Source organism: Rhinopithecus roxellana, chromosome 15 (genome assembly GCF_007565055.1).
Source record: "Rhinopithecus roxellana isolate Shanxi Qingling chromosome 15, ASM756505v1, whole genome shotgun sequence".
Lineage (NCBI taxonomy): Eukaryota > Metazoa > Chordata > Mammalia > Primates > Cercopithecidae > Rhinopithecus > Rhinopithecus roxellana.
Window position 1 is genome coordinate 97,913,570 of NC_044563.1, and position 15,826 is coordinate 97,929,395.

Below are 15,826 nucleotides of genomic sequence, written 5' to 3' on the forward strand. Positions count from 1 at the left end.
TGGCTCCTGCTAGCTCAGGCCTGACCAGCCACCCCAAAGTGCTGAGGGGATCCTTGTCTTGGTATCCTGGTTGGGAAATCTGTCCTGCAGAGTCTTGTCTCACTTGTGGCCTGAGACAAGATCCAGAATCAGCTCTGGCTCTGGCCTGAGTCAACCCCCTTCATTTCTGGGTTCTGGTCTGAGAGTGCTGCTTCCTCTTCAGGTAATGGGCTGGAATGTGGTGACAGGCAAATGACTTCACCTTCAGATGAGATCTCAACCCTCTCCACAGGGAAGCAGCCTTGTATGTGATATACCAAAGGGTCCTTCAGGAACAAGGAAGAGTGCTACTTGCCCTAGAAGCCTGTCCAGACAGGTACATTTTCTCTGTATCTGCCTAAAGACCAGGGATCTCTCCTCTCTTCTGCTGCTGGTGTTGCTCTGTCAAAAACAGTTGCCTGCATGTTTACACAGCTGCTAGGGTCTATGAGGGGAAAAAGCTCATGATAATAATAATAGTAGTAACTAACATTTACTGAGAACTTACAATGTTTTAGATACTACTACTCTAAGCACTTTCCATGTATTAAACTCATTAATATTCACCACAACCCTTTGAATTAGGATCTATCATCACACCCATTTTACAGACAAGAAAGCCAAGACACACAAAGATTAAATTATTTGATCAATATAACAAAGCTAGTAAGTGGTAGAGCTGTGATTCAAACCCAGACAGTCTGGCTCTATGTCATTTAATCCAAATAACAGCTCTGCAAGGTTAGTATTATTAATGCTGGTTTGGTTGAGGAGACTGAGGTTTGAGCACTTTGCTAAGATCATATAGCTAATAAGGGGCAATTCAAGTATTCAACCCAAAGGCTGCATCCTTTCTCAAGCTCTCCTTGGTAAGGATGATGTTATAACCACTCCAAGCTAAACTCAGGGAGGCCAGCTGACTTCATTTGTCCTTTGGGTTGAAAGGCCACAGAACCAGAAATGGATGCCCTCAGCCATCAGGAAGGCTCTTCCAGCAGGTGACTTTGGATGAGCGAGGTTCCCAAAGCACTCTATGTATAATCCCATCTTTCCCTAAGATAGACAGACGTGAGGATTGGGAGAGCCAGCCTTCTGTGACCACGTGTACACTTTTTTGTTAGGGTGCATGGATACTATACAGTTATGGTTTTCTGGGTGTCCGCTCTGCCCCAGGAATAAGTGAACCTACTTGTAATCAGGATTGTGTGAGACACAGGAAACAGCAGCTCCCAGTGGAAAGGGCAAAAGCTCAGAGGAACTTAGACCTCTGAGCCACACTACCTGGGGGGATTTAGGCAAGTTTCTTAATCTTTAAGAGTTTTCATTTGCTTATCTGTAAAACAAAACAACAAACAAATATATCTTCCCTTTTAGGGTGGTTATAAGAAAACATCTACCAAGTACCTACGGTGTGCCGGGCTCCGTACATATGTATCTTATTTATATTCCACAAAAATCCCATGAGATAGACACACTATTATATCCATCATACAGATAAGAAAATTGAGGAACTGAAAGACTGAATAATTAGATCACTCAGCTGGTAAGGAGTAGAGCTAGGATTTAGGCCCAGGTTGTATAGTGCCTGAGACTTTGTGCTTTGGCACTCTGGTGTGAGTCCCACTCTGCTGCTCCACAACTGCCTTCTTTTCACAGGTCTCTCCAGCTCTACTCTCCACACTGCAAAGGCAATGATCTTTCTAAAAGGCCAAACACTATTACTCCTCTATCTAAACTCCACCCTTGATTTCCCCTGCCTAAGGTGATCTTAAACTCTATAGCATGGCATTCAAGGCCTGCTCCTGACCCTGCTCCTAGCTCCTTTTCTGGCCTGTCTCCCACTCCAACTCCCACCAAAACTGAAGTCCTTGCCACCTAGACTTTGAACCTGCTGTTCCCTATACTTGCAAGGCCCTCTCTCCAAAGGAGGGAAACTCCTACTCATCTTTGAAAGCCTAGCCTAAGTATCACCTCCTCCTTCCCAGATTTCTTTAGGCAGCTGTCTAGCTTTCCTCTATGCTTCTGCAATAGCTCTGTAATAACACTGTTCACCCATAATCTTGTTTGTCAGTTTATATCTCTGTCTTCCATGCTACACCAGTGGCTGCCAATAAATTTGAGTCTGAGGACTCCTTTTTAATATTGGAGAATTTCAGGATCTTCATACTTAATGACCAAGAGTCACCATTAATTCAGTAAAGCTTATAAATGCGACTGTATTTTAGTCAACATCATGCCATCTATAATATTTGAAACCAATGCTGCATGTAGGTGTATGTGTTATAGACTCTGAGGACTCTAAGGCTCCAGAGCCTCCAGTTTGGAAACAATTGCTCTGCTCAGCAAGTGAGTTTTTTGATTAAATGAAAGTAACATTCATTGACCCTATTATATTCCAGGGGTGTGCCAGTCACTTTTCATTTTTATCTCCTTCAAAGCTCAAAAAAATCTGTATTCTTCAGATAACAAAACAGAGGCTTGGAAAGCTAAAGTGCCTCATCTGAGGTCACACGGTGAATGAGAGGCAGAGCAGGGATTTGGTTCCTGATCTTTTTCTACTCTGCCACTCTGCCTCTGGTGCAGGACCAAAACATGTTCATCTCTGAATTTCCAGTGCTCACTCATGGCAGTGCTCAGGAGGAATGAATAATACAAACCCAGAGAACCCTTCTCTACACAGTCTCAGGCCCTCCAGCTTATATCCACCCCAGCCAGAGACCTTCCCAATTGTAGGCAAGCATAGGAGCCCTTCACACATCAAAGAACCAGAGGTGCTGGGCAAAACTCTACGATGGCAAAGCATGGCCCACTTTTGCTTTGTTGCTGTTGTTGTTGTTGCTGTTGTTGAGATAGGGTCTCACTCTATTGCCCAGGCTGGAGTGCGGTGGCACTATCAAAGCTCACTGCAGCCTCAACCTCCCAGGCTCAAGCAATCCTCCCCCACAGCCTCCAGGAGAGCTGGGACTGTAAGTACACACCACCACCCCCGGCTAATTAAAAAAAAATTTTTTTTTGTAGAGGCGGGATTTCACTATGTTGTCCTGGCTGCTCTCGAGCTCCTGGGCTCAAGTGATCCTCCCGTTTCAGCCTCCCAAAGTGCTGGGATTATAGGCGTGAGTCACTGCATCTGGCCCTACTTTTCCTTTAAGTGCTATTTCCCTCATTTGGTGAGTATTCCTGCCCTTTTCCTGAACTCCGAGCCCCTTCTCTTCACCTGTCATCCCCATCCCCACTGCCCTCACTCCCCCAAACTTCCTGCCCATATCCACTGCAGCCTGCTCTCTATCCTCTAACAGTTCCCCCAAACTAGCTCCCACAAAGGTCATACTGCCTGGTAATAGCAAGGTGTGGCACCCCGCAACCCCCTCAACCGGACATTTGTGTATTAAGCCAAAGGACAGACTTCTAAACAATTCTGGTCAGTATGCCATGGGAGGAAGAGAATGGGCTTCAAAGTCGGACAAAGCCAGGTTTCAATCACTGGTTCTGCTACTTCTTTTTTGAATTACCTTGGGCAAATCACTTAATTTATCTGAGCCTCAGTGTCTTCATCTGAAAAACGAGGATAATAAAACCTACCTCATAAGGTGAATATACAAAGACCTTACAATCTTGGACTGTATAGTGGGTTGAACAGTGGCCTTCCAAAAGATGTCAGTCAATGCCTTAACCTCCAGAACTTGTGAATGTGACCTTTTATGGAAAAAGGGTCTTTGCACATATAATTAAGTTAAGGATTTTGAGATAAGAAGCTTGTCCTAGATTATCTGAGTGAGCCTAAATGCCATCACAAGAGAAAAGCAGAAGGAAATCTGACACACAGACAAAAGAGGAGGAGGCAATGTGACCATAGAGGCAGGGACTAGAGTGATGTGGCCACAAGTCAAGGAATGGCAGCAGCTACCAGAAGCTGGAAGAGGCAAAGAACAGATTCCCCCCTAGAGCCCACAGAGTCTCTGCAGATGTAACCAAGTTAAAGACCTTGGAATGAGTGCAATCTCTTCTTTATAAGAGAAAGAAGAAAAGATGCAGTCACACAGAGAGGGCCACATGAAGACAGAGGCAGGGTTAGGGTTTTTGCAGTCACAAGCCAAGGAATGCCTGAAAACACCAGAAGATGGAAGAGGCAAGGAAACAGTCTCTCCTAGAGCCTCCAGAGGCAGCATGGCCCTGCTGACACCTTGATTTTGGACATCTGGCCTCCAGAAGTGACAGCATAAATATGAGAGAATAAATTTCTATCATAAGCCACACAGATTGTGGTACTTTATTATGGGAGACTAATAATTTTTAGGTTAATAATACTAATAATTATTCATATGATATATACTAATACACACTGCCTATCTCCTTAACTTATCATATATCACCCCTCATCTCCCTCATACAAACTACGTTACAAGAACGCAAGCTTTGGGAGAATGGAACCTTATCTGACTTGGTCATTATCAAAACCCTAATGATTAGTATGGCACCAGATAGATGGTAGGTGCTCCATACATTTTTTTAAATGAATGAATTAATTGCAGTTCCTCAAACATAATATGCTATGTCATGCCTCCATGTCTTTGCATACGCTGTTCCCTCTGCCTAGAATGCCCTCCTCATTCCCTTACAAACACCTATAAAATTATCCTTCAAAACTCTACTCAGATATCACCTCTTCTCTGTGTGCCTTACTTACCACATAGATTAATCTCCCTACATTAATTCCATGTCACGTACATTGCTCTAATACAGCATGTCTTACATTGCACTCCAATCACGTGTATATGTGTCCATCTCACTGAAAAGAGAAGAGCTTCTCAGAGGACAAGAGAGTAATGTGATTTACTGCTTCTAAGTCCTCAGCATCCACAACATAGGGCACAGCTACATATATGTAGAGCTTCCCCCTCCTTCCATATATTCCAGCACTGAAGGGGCAACTCTCCCAAAAAAGGGGGCAAATCTTACCAGCCTGAGGCCCAGAAATAAGCCTACAGGATCCAAAGAGTCCATGAGCCCCTTCTAGGCCTATTTCCAAACTACCTCTAGACAGAAGCCATAGAGAGAACCTTATGACTGCAGAATCCTGGGAATGGTATTGTTTAATTAAACAGAGACTCAAGTCACCAGCATCTGGCTCAGGCTGGGCCTCTGGGACTTGAGCAAGCAACATTTCATCATTAGGAGGAAAGGAGATGACAAACTCTTTCCTGAAAGAACCCAGCAGGCAGGCAGCAGAATTACTGGATGTGGATAAATAAAACCATTATTTCCAAATACATATCCCAGGCAGCACTAAATGCATTCTCCGTATCACAGGCGATACTAAATTTAGAACTGGCAGTTTGAGTCATATGCTGATTCCTAAAGAGAAAAACTAAATTCAAGGGGGAAAAATGAAGTGAAATATGAAAATAAAAATGCAATCTTAGTCTATAAGAGCAAGCTATCAAGAGAGGTGAAGGGGAAGTTACCCGCACAGAAATTCTGGCTGAAAAAGAACTCCAAATGGGGACAGGGCAGGGTTTTGCTAGGTACCAGCAACAGCGGCATTTGGGGAAACCTCTAGAATGTCTCCCTGTGTGGAGTTTCAGAGAGGCAGGAGTGAAATCTGCATTTGAATAATAATGTGGGTAGCACCCAAAGCCATCCCAAGGGCCGAGGCTTGCTGCTTCCAAAGTGCTGTCAAGCATACTGTCTCACTGAAGTTTTTTTCCTATTCTGCAGTGAAGGTATGTCACCCCCATTTTACATCGAAGAACCGAGCCTACAGGGGTCAAGTGACTTGCCGAAGTCATAACATCAGTGAGGAGGAGCACAGAGATTTCATTTAATAAACTCTTACTTTTAAAATAGCTTTAGATTTACAGAAAAGTTTTAAAGATAGTACTAAGTTCCCAAATATCCCTCCTCCCAGTTTTCCCCATTGTCATCATCTTATATTACTGTGGTACATCTGTTACAACTAAGGGACCAGCACTGGTACATTACTATTAGCCAAACATCATATTGCATTTAGATTTTGCTAGTTTCTCCCTAATGTCCTTTCTCTGCTCCAGGATACCATGTTACATTTAGCCATCATGTCTCCTTAGTCTCCTCTGGTCTGTTACAGTTTCTCCAACTTTGTTTTTGATGACCTTGACAGTTTTTAGTATTAGCAGGTATTTTGTAGGATGTCCCTCAACTGAGTTTTTCTGACGTTTTACTCATAGTTATACTGGGATTATGGGCTTGGAGGAGGAAGACCACAGAGGGGAAGTGTCCTTACTATCACACTATATAAAAGTCATATACTATCAACATGATTTATCACCGATGATGTTAACCTTGGTCACCTGGGCAAGGTAGTGTTTGCCAGGTTTCTCCACTGTAAGGGTATTCCTCACCTCATCTCCCTCCCCCAACCCCTTTCCATGCTCTACTCTTTGAATGCAAGTTAGGTGCTCCCAGGAGGAACAGTTTGGATGGAGCCTGAAAGAATGGATGAGATATTAAAATGTCAAAGGACATACCAAGTAGAGGGAACTGCAATGTAGGTAAGTGCACGCATATCTGGGGAACAGGGCTAGGGGCAAGGTATTGGCAAATGGGAAGAGAAGGCTGAGAGGGTGGCTAGGCCCAAACTGAGTAGTGCCCTACAGTCAAGCACGGGGCTTGGACTAATCTGTAGGCAAGACCCATCTCCTCTCATCACCTTGCTTAGGGCACTCAGGGTACTGCTCAGATGCTGAGAAGTGGGACTATTTTGTGAGTGATATGCTGACTTCCAGCTTCCTTTATTCCCCAAAATTCTTCTGCTCTTTGAGGCACAGACTGCTGGTTACCTGCTCAAGATCCATTGTCCTCTTCTTTCCTGGTAACAGACTTCAAATTTTATTCAGGATAGCCATATGCCCAGCTAAAAGTCTCACTTCCCAGGCTTCATAACAGGTTTGGCTATGTAGCTAGGCTCTGGCCAATCAGTTTTTAGTTGATATTGCTGGGTACTACTTCAGGGAAAGTGCCTTAAAAGGGCTTCTTTTTGTCCTTTCTCCCTTCTGTCTGGCTGAATATTGCTAGTAGCCATCTCGGACCTTGAGAAAATCTTGAAGACAAAGGCCTATGTTAAGGATAGTGAAACAGAGAGACAGAAATAATTAGGGCCCTTGATATCTGTAGAACTATTATACCAATCTTGTGGGGGATATCACCAGACCTCTCATGCGTGAATGTATTAGTCAACTTGGGCTGCTGTAACAAAAAATACCACAGACTGCATAGCTGAAACAACAGAAATTAATTTTTTCACAGTTCTAGAAGCTAGACGTCTACGATCAAGGTGCCATCAGAGTTGGTTTCTAGTGAGTCTCTCCCTGGCCTGCAGACGGCTGCCTTCTTGCTGTGTCCTCACATGGCCTTTCCTCTGTGTGTAGAGGGAGAGCAATTCCTAGTGTCTCTTCTGCTTCTCATAATGACACGTCATATCAGATTAGGGCTCCATCCTTAAGACCTCACTTAACCTTCATTACCTCCTTAAATACCTCATCTCCAAATACAGTCACATTGGCGGTTAGGGATTTAATCTATGAATTTTGGAGAGAAACAATTCAGTCCATAACAGTGAGAGAAAATGCTTCTGTCTTGTTTAAGCCATTATTATTTCCGATGTCTAGCATGCGCACATGCTTTCTTAATGATAGACCTCCACAGTCCAAGGAACACCTTCTAAAGCTTCCACCTTGATGGCCTTGTTAGCTGAAAGTCCAAAGGAAGGTACCAGAGATGCCACTCTTAAGTCATTTGGAATGCTGATTCATTAATTGCTTTCATCCATTCAATTGACAAACATTTACTGAGCATCTCCTATATGCCAGATACTGAGTTATGTGCTGGGGACACTAAAGTAAACAAAAATGGTCCTTGACCTCTAGGTGCTTATAGTCTTTATTGATTTATTTACTCTAAGCTCGTCTCCTTTGAAAGGGTATTCCTATAATATAGTAAATAAAATGGAAGTGGAAATTCAAAACCATGGAAGGGAGGCGTATCCAAATGCCAGCCCTGGGAGCTTATATACATGCCGTAATTGAGCCTCCAGGTTGGCTTTAGCTTCCTAGCAACCATGAAAGAGCAAGAGAGCGTGACTTGGTTCTTGTTTTCTGAAAGGAAAACGAATCCCAATCACTCACAGAAGTCAAATGTAAGCATTTTCTTTTCTGAGCAAACTCTACCTAGTGCTTGTGTCCTGGAAAGCACCATTTTCTGATCAAATCCCAGTCAACGTTTCTCTAAATTCCATGTGTAGTTCATTAGCTCTTAGGTACTCATCAAATAAAGCCAGAAAGTTCCATGGTTTGCACACATGCTTTTGGTTTCCTACTTTAGAGCTTATGGAAGACTGTGAGTGATCACTCTACTCACAGAGAGAATGGGGACTGGTAAATACAGAAAGTGCTGAAGCTTGGACATTAAGTATATGATTTTAAGAAGAAGAAATAGCAAGATGATATGACCCTAGAAAATGGCCAGGGTAAATAGAAAGATGGAACACCAAGATGAAGTCAGTATACCTCACCCATAGGGTTCCTTTCTTGGTGTATCACAACAGGCAGCATCTTATGAGAGAAAGAGTATGGGTTTGAATCCCAGCTCTACTACTCTATAACTTATTAGCTCTGTAATTTTGGGGGTTTTAGCAGCCCAGAGACTCAGTTTCCTCAGGTAAGATGAAAATGGTATCTACCTATCATGGGAATTAACTATCAAAACATATATGTTATCTCTGCCACAGTGGAATTATGGTAACAAAAGCCTGCATATAAGGGCCTGATCTGTGCCAAGCACTATACTATACACTTGACATGAATTATATCATTTAATCTTCACCATAAGGTAGATGCTATTCAAGAATTCAAAAACTGTTGGTTTCTCCCCAAAGCTATGCCAAGCCATATCCTTTGATATTTCTGAAAGGAATGTATCAGCGCTTAGAAGCCTCTTTGCCAGATCCATTCCATGCAAAGCAGCTATATTGACACCAATTTTGTAACCATCTGCAATCCCAAAAGTTTGCTGCAACTGGTATAGACTTTTAATTCTCGGGCTCCCCAGTGGGAGTTTGAAGAACTCAAAACCCTTCCAAAAGGCTCTTTTTAACCTCCATTTGCAATGAGAAGAAAGACACTGAGGAATTTGGAGCATGCTATTCAAAATAGAGTGCCCTGGCTGCAAGGATGGGGAGTGGGAGTTATTGTTTAATAGGTACAACATTTCAGTATGGGAAAATAAAAATATTCTGGAGATGGATGGTAGTAACGGTTTCACAACAGTGTGAATGTATTTAATGCCACTGGACTGCATGCTTAAAATGGTTAATATAGTAAATTTATGTCATATATATTTTACCACAATAAAAATAACAATAGTAATAATAATAATAAATAAAGTAACCAGGGCTGTGAAGAATCTAAAAGTCATACATGATAGAGAACATGTGAAAGAATTCAAGTGTTCTGAAGGAAAAAGTTGGAAAACCTCTGGTTTACAGGATAATGGTACTCCCTACTACATATGAAGCACATCATATATGTCAGGACTTTACCTAGATTATCTTTATTCTCTAGCAGGGCCCTGCAAGGCATTCCTTGCTTATAAGGATCAGGTGACCAGCCCATGATCAGATCACACAGCCAGAAAGTGGTGAAGATGGGATTTGAATTCAGCCAGTGTTCTTTCTTCTATACAATGCCGCCTCTCATTCAAATATTGAAAAGATGCCTGGATTTTAAAATGCTGAAAATTTATCTCAAGCCTGAGATTTTATTATTCTGAATTGGGATGTAGGGGGTAGAAAGGTCAGATATCCATCTTCTTGAAGGCTCCCTGTACTGCCAGGGCATGCAGGTAAACCTCAGCCTATTGAATCCTGCCCTCTAGGGGCAACCATTATGACAGGAGGAAACTGGAGGGGCCTTGAGATCAGAACCAGAGACAAAACCAGGTTGATGCTGCCAGGGGACTGCATCAGGGCCGCTGGATCACAACCAGCTCCTATGGATAAGGAGGGAGCCATCAGCCAATAGAGAACACAAAGTAAGCTCCAAATACAGCAAGAGCTACTAAAAGCATTTCTCCCCACAGTGTAGTCACCATATCCCAGAAGAGAAATTTTGAAGAGGAAGAGAAAGACAATGAAACAGGAAGAATTAGAGTTCGGTGAGAAGGCTCTGAAATCTGTAGTGTGTGTTCAGATCCTAGCCTATTGTTCTGTTGGTAAGCATTGTAACAGTTTTGGAGCTGGAGCACAATCTCCTACCTGCCTTGGGTGCCCTCAGAAATCCCTCGGCATCACCTCCTACTCTTCAGTTACCTCCCCCGGCATCACTGAATCTTGCCCTACAGAAAAACAGATTTGGGAAATGATCCTCAGGTCTAACTCAGTGTCACAAACTTCCAGACAACAAAGGTATTAGGCCAGGGTCAAAGGATGAGTGACAAGGAAATGAGTTTTCTGTAATGCTGGCTATTGATCAGAGACTCCTAAACACTGAATCTGAATTTTTCCCCACTGGATAAAGATGTAGACTTGTTGACCATTAGTTTGGTTCAAAAAGTAGAAGAGTTTTTTGTGTAAGAAATGTCTGTGAACATTCTCTTAACGGAAAACATAGCAGCTCTGAGTCCTTCAAGAATAAGACAAGCCTTGAGTGAAAAAGACCTGTGGTGCAGTAAGAAGGGGCTGACTCCTAGATGCAACAGAACTCTACTCTGCATGGATGGTGTTACCTGCAGCTGCAAGTTCCGCTAGGGAGCTAGGGGCTAGTGAAGGCAGACTTGAGATACCCCATATCTACTGTGTGCTCTCAAAATGTGTCTGTATCCTTGAGTAAGTCGGGAAGTTGATGTAATCTTACATGCGTGTGTGTTACAGGTATGAGTGTGTATTTGTGGCCTCTTTCTACCAATCCACAGATTCTCATTGCATTTCCTCCAGCTTCCTTCAAGAATTTTCTCTTTAAGCTTGTAAGCTGGGACACATTCATATGAGCTCCACAGATGGCCTGCACCGGCAGCAGCAGTCTTTCTGAGAAGAGCCTTGGAATAGTGAGCGGAGCCGTGGCTGACCAGCCCTGCCGTGTGGATCCAGCTGGAGTCAGCTGGGCTCTACTCCACACAGCGCACGGCTGTCGCCTGCTCACTTCAAGTGGAGGATCTGGCACTTATTTTAGGTCCTTATAAATAATACATTTTGTCATCTTGATTCTTCAAGGCCTTCTTTTAAGCTATTTTTTCCTCTTTGGGAAAACCGCTTTTACTCTACAAGACAGAGTTGTTCATAAATCAAGAGGAGTTCCTAGTGACCAAAGCCTAAGTTCCTGACTTCAGAAGAAGTGGGCAGCCACCCAACCTGATTAGTCAAAGCCTCATACAAGAAGAGAATCTTATTTTAAGGATGAAAAGAAATGTCCAACATCTGATTCCTTCACCTCTGACCCAGAAAGTCCTAGTGTCTGAGCTTTAAATACCACATTCAACCCCTGCTTCCCCAAGAGTCCCTACAGGCTCATCATGGTCAGTAAAATACTGAGGTTCTTACCATCTGTAAAATGGGAACAAGGCTTCCTGTGTATAATTGTCCAAGTGTCTGGCATAAAGTCAAGGTTCAGCCTGTGAGCTCCTGGTTAAGTCTTCTAGTCCCTTGCAACTCCCAAGAAGATGCATTTATACTTTGAAAAATTGTTCCTTTCTTCCTTCTTCACAACCATGAATCAATCACAGAGGAAGTGTTTACCAGTTAATATGGCACAAAGAAACCTAGTAGGAGAGTGATAAAGTGCTGAACTGTAATCAGATAGACCACGGCTTGAAGCCTGGCTCTGCTACTTGTTATGTGACCTTGGGCAAGTTCCCTAATTGCTCCAGACTTCAATGTCCTAATCATTAAATGGGACAAACCACTAACTTTATAGTCTCTTCCAAACTTTACTGTGCATTAAAAATTGCCAGGGAATACTGCTAAAGTGTAGATTCTGATTCAGCAGGTCTTAGGTAGTACCTGAGGTTCTCCATTTCTAATTAGCGCCTGCCTCCCTGCCTCTGGTTTGTGGACCACATTTTGACCAGAAAAGAAGAACATGAACAGTAAAGACATGTTGTAAGTTGTAAAGGGCTATGCCACCTTAAAGTCTGATTCATTAACCATTATTGTTTTACCTTAAAACACAAAGAAGACCATGAATTAATCCTTGATTCTTTATGGGTAAGCAAAATAGTGATTATTTATCTAGTAAAATAACAGGAGCTGGGGAAAACCAGTTGTCACCAATCCTCTCCCCATACCACCCCCCAAAAATTCAACAACTACTAACCAGCAAAGTGCAACACTCCTCCTATCAGCTGGCTGATGTAAAAAAGTAAATATACAAACAAAATCCCTAATAGAGCTTAAAACTATTTCAGATGAAAATTTTTAGGGGTAACAATGTAAACTACACTGATCCTCAAAAAAGCACTGTTTTAAGACCAAGTGTTTATGACTAAACTGAAGTGTTGGTTTTGAGTGTAAAAGCAGATTTGGGTAGGTTGAAAAAGAAAACAAACAAACAAACAAACACATAAACATTGAGTTCCTGAGATTAGTTTGATGGAGGAGGAGAGGAAATTGATGACAGAATTTAATGGAATGGAAGAAGGAAGCAAGTGACAAGGACTGTGAAAAGGGCTTTCCTCCTTCTTGGAACAATCTTATACTCCAAGGCCACCTCCTTGGTGACACTTTTCCTGACAGCCCCAGATAGAGGTGATTCCTGTTCTTGTTGCCAAAGCACTAATGCCCACCTCTCTACCCATCCTGGGGCCAGTGCTTATCACACTATACTGAACACTCACATTGATCTCCAATCTCTTAAGGTCAAGGACCACATCCTATTTATATTCTCAGCCTGGCATAGTGCCCTGGCACATATTAGGCACTCGGTGAATAATGCTGATTGAATGCATGAAGTAGGGGATGTTGAAGAAAAAGTTAATGACCTTTTTTCAGGGTTTACCTTTCTGGAGCTATTCACTTATATATACATTCACTTGGTGTCTTAGTACATTTTGTGCTGCTATAACAGAATAGCACAGACTGGATAATTTATAAATAATAGACATTTATTGGTTTATAGTTCTGGAGGTTGAGATGTCTAATATCAAAGTGCCAGCATCTGGTGAGAGCCTTCCTGATGCATCATAACATGGTAGATGGCAAGAGAGTGAGAGAGAGGAAGGGCAGGTGAGGGGGAAAGAGAGGGAAAGAGGGAAAGAGAGAGAGAGAGAGAGAGAGAACGCATGTACATGCAAGAGTGAGTAAGTCGGGATGAACCCACTCCCTCGATAATAGCATTAGTCCATTTGTAAGGGCAGACCTAAACACCTCTTACATGTCCCACCTCTCAATGCTGTTACAATGACCAAGTTTTAACATGAATTTTGGAGGGGACAAACATTCAAACCATAGCACTTAGTAAGCACACATTTTCTAAGTGTGAGTACTCAGACCATTTACCAGTTTTCAGTGTATTTCAGTCTGAGAAATAATTCAAATTTTCTTTATCTCAAGACTGTAAACTTAATCATATGTAATAAGTAAATACGTATAAACTTTTAGCATCTTCCCAAAGTACTTTTCTATTTTTGCGGTAAATTGAATATATAATTTTCCTATTTTAAAACAAGGAAACAGGTCCAGGAAAAAAATTATCTAAGGCAGAGTCTTAAACTTTAGGTAAATAAAAATCACTTGGTGCACTTGTCAAAAATACAAGTTCCTATCACCTGCCTCCAGAGATTCTAATTCAGTAGGATGAGATGAAGCCCAGAAATCCACATTTTAATACTCCCCAGGTGATTCTGACGCAAGTGGTCTACAGACCTGGGGCAAGACCCCTATACAATTAAAGTCCAGTCCAGAGCCCTCCTTCAGGCTGGGTGCCTGGCCTATTCTGGAGGTCAGCACGGGGTGCAGATTGTCTCAGGGCTTTGGTTTCAAACCTGGAGTCATAGGATGGGAGACAAGTCACATGTATGGCACCTTCATGGGGCCTGGTGGCAAAGCCAAAACCAGAAAATGATGGCAGTGCCAAGAGCCCATGAGTAAAATCATGAAGCCAGAATGGTAGCTGGCAAATGGATCCCATTTCTGAGGACTTAAGAGCTGGAAGGCCAGGTTCTGGAAAAGAATTAGGCCTTCCTACGGAAGAGGAACAACAACAATTGCAAAGAGGCTCATTTGGGGAAATACTGGAGGTGTCTGATATATTTATCTTGGCTCTACACCCCTTCTTTTCCACTTTGAGATAGCTTACCAAATGGAGCCCATTGAGAATTCAGTAAAGAACAGTAACTGAAGACAGGATAAGTTTCCCTTTTGTCTGTCTTCCACATTCAAGTCAAGCTGACTAGGCCTCTATGTTCTCTCCCATCAGCCCCTTCTTCATTAGCCCACTGCCAAAGCCCTAATTAAAGATCTTGTGCATTACCTTTCATCTGAACTGTAAAAACATCCCAAGGCTCTCCCTGACTCTGGCTTCTCCTTCAAACTACCTCCTCTAGAAAGCCTCATTAATCTTTCCAGAGCATAGATTTCATCATAGAGTGTAAAACGTCCACTATATTTGAAGCAAGAAGATCTGGTTCTGGCCCCAGCTCCAGCACCATCATTTACTAGGTGTCTGACCTTGGGTTAGTAACTTCCCCTTTTGGGATTCTGTCATTATGTGTGAGATGGTGATATGGTTTGGCTGTGTCCCCATCCAGCTCTCATCTTGAATTCCCATGTGTTGTAGGAGGGACCTGATGGGAGGTAACTGAATCATGGGGGCAAATCATTCTCATGCTGTTGTTGTGATAGTGAATAAGTTTCATGAGATCTGTTGGTTTTAAAAAGAGGCATTCCCCTGCACAAGCTCTCTCATTTTATGCCTGCTACCATCCACATAACATGTGAGTTGCTCATCCTTGCCTCCCGCCATGACTGTGAGGCCTCCCCAGCCACATGGAACTGTAAGTCCAATTAAACCTCTTTCTTTGGTAAATTGCTCAGTTTCAGGTATGTGTTTATTAGCAGTGTGAAAACGGACTAATACAGTAAATTGGGATTAGTAGAGTAGGGTGCTGCTGAAAAGATACCTGAAAGAGTGGAAGTGACTTTGGAACTGGGTAGCGGGCAGCGGTTGGAACAGTTTGGAGGGTTCAGAAGAAGACAGGAAAATGTGGGAAAGTTTGAAACTCCCTAGAGACTTCTTGGAGACTTGTTGGATGGCTATGATCAAAATGCTGATAATGATATGGACATGAAATACAGGCTGAGGTGGTCTCAGATGGAGATGAAGAATTTGTTGGAAACTGGAGCAAAAGTGACTCTTGTTATGTTTTAACAAAGAGACTGGCAGCATTTTGCCCCGGCCCTAGAGATTTGTGAAACAAAAGAGATGATTTAGGGTATCTGGTGGAAGAAATTTCTAAGCAGCAAAGCATTCAAGAGGTGACTTGGGTGTTGTTAAAAGCATTCAGCTTTATAAGGGAAGCAGAGCATAAAAGTTTGGAAAAGGCCTAACATTTTCCAGCCTGACAATGCACTACAAAAGAAAATCGGCCGGGCGCGGTGGCTCAAGCCTGTAATCCCAGCACTTTGGGAGGCCGAGACGGGCGGATCACGAGGTCAGGAGATCAAGACCATCCTTGCGAACACGGTGAAACCCCGTCTCTACTAAAAATACAAAAAAACTAGCCGGGCGAGGTGGCGGGCGCCTGTAGTCCCAGCTACTCGGGAGGCTGAGGCAGGAGAATGGCGTAA

At 42.8% G+C, this 15,826-nt stretch overlaps 1 protein-coding gene across 5 annotated transcripts in view; it reads right to left on the reverse strand.

Moving 5' to 3' along the window:
- Window positions 1-15,826, reverse strand: part of SERGEF (secretion regulating guanine nucleotide exchange factor) — a 233,748-nt gene that overhangs the window by 27,956 nt on the left and 189,966 nt on the right. The window contains exon 11 of one of the 5 annotated variants that reach the window (XM_030918709.1): window positions 10,304-10,383. The exons of 3 other annotated variants lie outside the window; for them this stretch is intronic. In XM_030918709.1, coding sequence (XP_030774569.1) covers window positions 10,343-10,383 — 41 coding nt within the window. In that variant the 3' untranslated portion in view covers window positions 10,304-10,342. Of the gene's footprint in view, window positions 1-6,843; window positions 7,109-10,303; window positions 10,384-15,826 lie in introns of those variants that run through there. One more of the 5 variants, XM_030918708.1, reaches the window with a different exon arrangement.